The 1,645-nt window shown below is 37.9% G+C and overlaps 1 protein-coding gene across 1 annotated transcript; it reads left to right on the forward strand.

Moving 5' to 3' along the window:
• The first annotated feature begins 443 nt into the window (after positions 1–443).
• LOC134207094 (general odorant-binding protein 83a-like) lies at positions 444–1,208 on the forward strand. The gene is made up of 2 exons (XM_062682817.1): positions 444–1,016; positions 1,083–1,208. The coding sequence occupies exons 1-2, from the start codon at positions 585–587 to the stop codon at positions 1,098–1,100; spliced, it is 450 nt and encodes a 149-aa protein (XP_062538801.1). The 5' UTR covers positions 444–584; the 3' UTR covers positions 1,101–1,208.
• The last annotated feature ends 437 nt before the right edge of the window (positions 1,209–1,645 follow it).

A 1,645-nucleotide genomic window follows, 5' to 3' on the forward strand; every position in this document is an offset into this window, starting at 1 on the left:
TGGTCAGGCATAGAAAAGCTATCAATTAATTACTGTGGAAATGCTAATAAAATACGTTGTCATTTATTTCCTCTATTTTTTTACATGGGGTTTTTCATATATGCATTTACCTGCGAGAAATTAAACCTTAACTTTTGTGTCTTTCTCGAGACTTCCAATCCGAGGCTGGCTCATGTCGTAGCAATTAACCTTGAAGTCATTAAAATTCATTAACTAGATTTTTTTCTGGTTTTACGTTAATGATACTGCTGATAGTATAAGCAATTAACTAATTGAGTCATTCATAAAAAAAATCAATTGACAGTCACGCTACTAATTGTTTTCTAGAATTGAAAACGCCCAGTCATTTCGTGGCTATTTAGCTGTTTATTATATAAGACGTTTTAATTTAATGCTAGCTTTGGTTCAGTTAATGATAATTACAGTGCAATCCGCAATGATCATTCATGGTTTGTCCTGAACAAATAGACATCATGTGCTGCTAATCACAACACATTCAAATTGCCCAAGCAAATAAATCTGTTTCCATCTTCAAAAAGACTTTCCCGGTTGAGTTGAGTCGTTAGTCTTCGTTTGTTTATAAAATGTGCCGCAGGTTAGTCCTGGTGTGTTTCATGCTGCTATGGTCGAACAATGCGAAAGCTTCGCAAAATTTAACCGCGCTACGGGGAGCGGACTACCCTCCGATGTATTTAGTGAGCCTGGTGAAGGCCGCGCTGGACAAATGCCACGAGCAGATCCACATTGATGATGCGGTGATTCAACAGTTCAGGGACGACGGAGATTTCGAAGGAACCGAACAGCTGGGGTGTTACTTGCATTGTGTATTTCGCGAGAAAGGCTACTGGATTCCCGAGAAAAGGGAAATCGATATCATGAAGATATTGGACATCGTTCCGAAGGATTTCGAGCAAGCTGCTCTGAAAATGGGTCTGAGGTGCATGAAGGTGAAAGGTGACGATGACTGTGCCAGGTCGTTGTGGTATCACTCCTGCTGGAAGAAGAATGATCCTGCGGTAGGTATCCGGACGATGGCATACATATGTGTGGAATAGGCGACTAATAGTATTTTCTTTTTGCAGCATTATTACTTAATTTAGTTGACGACAGATCAACACATGGGACAGCAGTTTTTATGCTGGAATGTTAAAAGCTGTTAACTCATGAAGTTAGAGCCCAATAAATACATTTGATGGAAACAATATCAGTAGCAAATACGTCCATGAATCTTTACTTATTAGAAATTGTTGTCTCGTAGTGCATGTCAATGTTGTTGGAGGACATTACACTAATTATCTTTTATTTTTTATGGATCCCCGGTTTATCAAACATCAAGTTGGGTATAATCCTCTATTTCAGTCTACGACAAAAGCTTCAGAATTTCTACTCCTGGCTTGTTACTCCTTATCGTAGCTAGGATGAAAACATATTTTCACCTAGAAAATTATATTCAAACAACAAAGTGTCAAAGTCTGTTGTATAAGTCTTATTTTGATGGTTGATGTAGGCTCCACTACATTTTGAGATAATTTGTTTAACTTCTGCATTTTCAATTTTAGCATTGTACGATGCTCCAGAAAGTTGTTCCTTATTTAATTTCGAAGCATGTTGCTGTGGAAACCATTGTTGTACGTTGTTGTATAAT

This window comes from Armigeres subalbatus, chromosome 1, assembly GCF_024139115.2.
Source record: "Armigeres subalbatus isolate Guangzhou_Male chromosome 1, GZ_Asu_2, whole genome shotgun sequence".
NCBI classification, from domain to species: Eukaryota; Metazoa; Arthropoda; class Insecta; order Diptera; family Culicidae; genus Armigeres; species Armigeres subalbatus.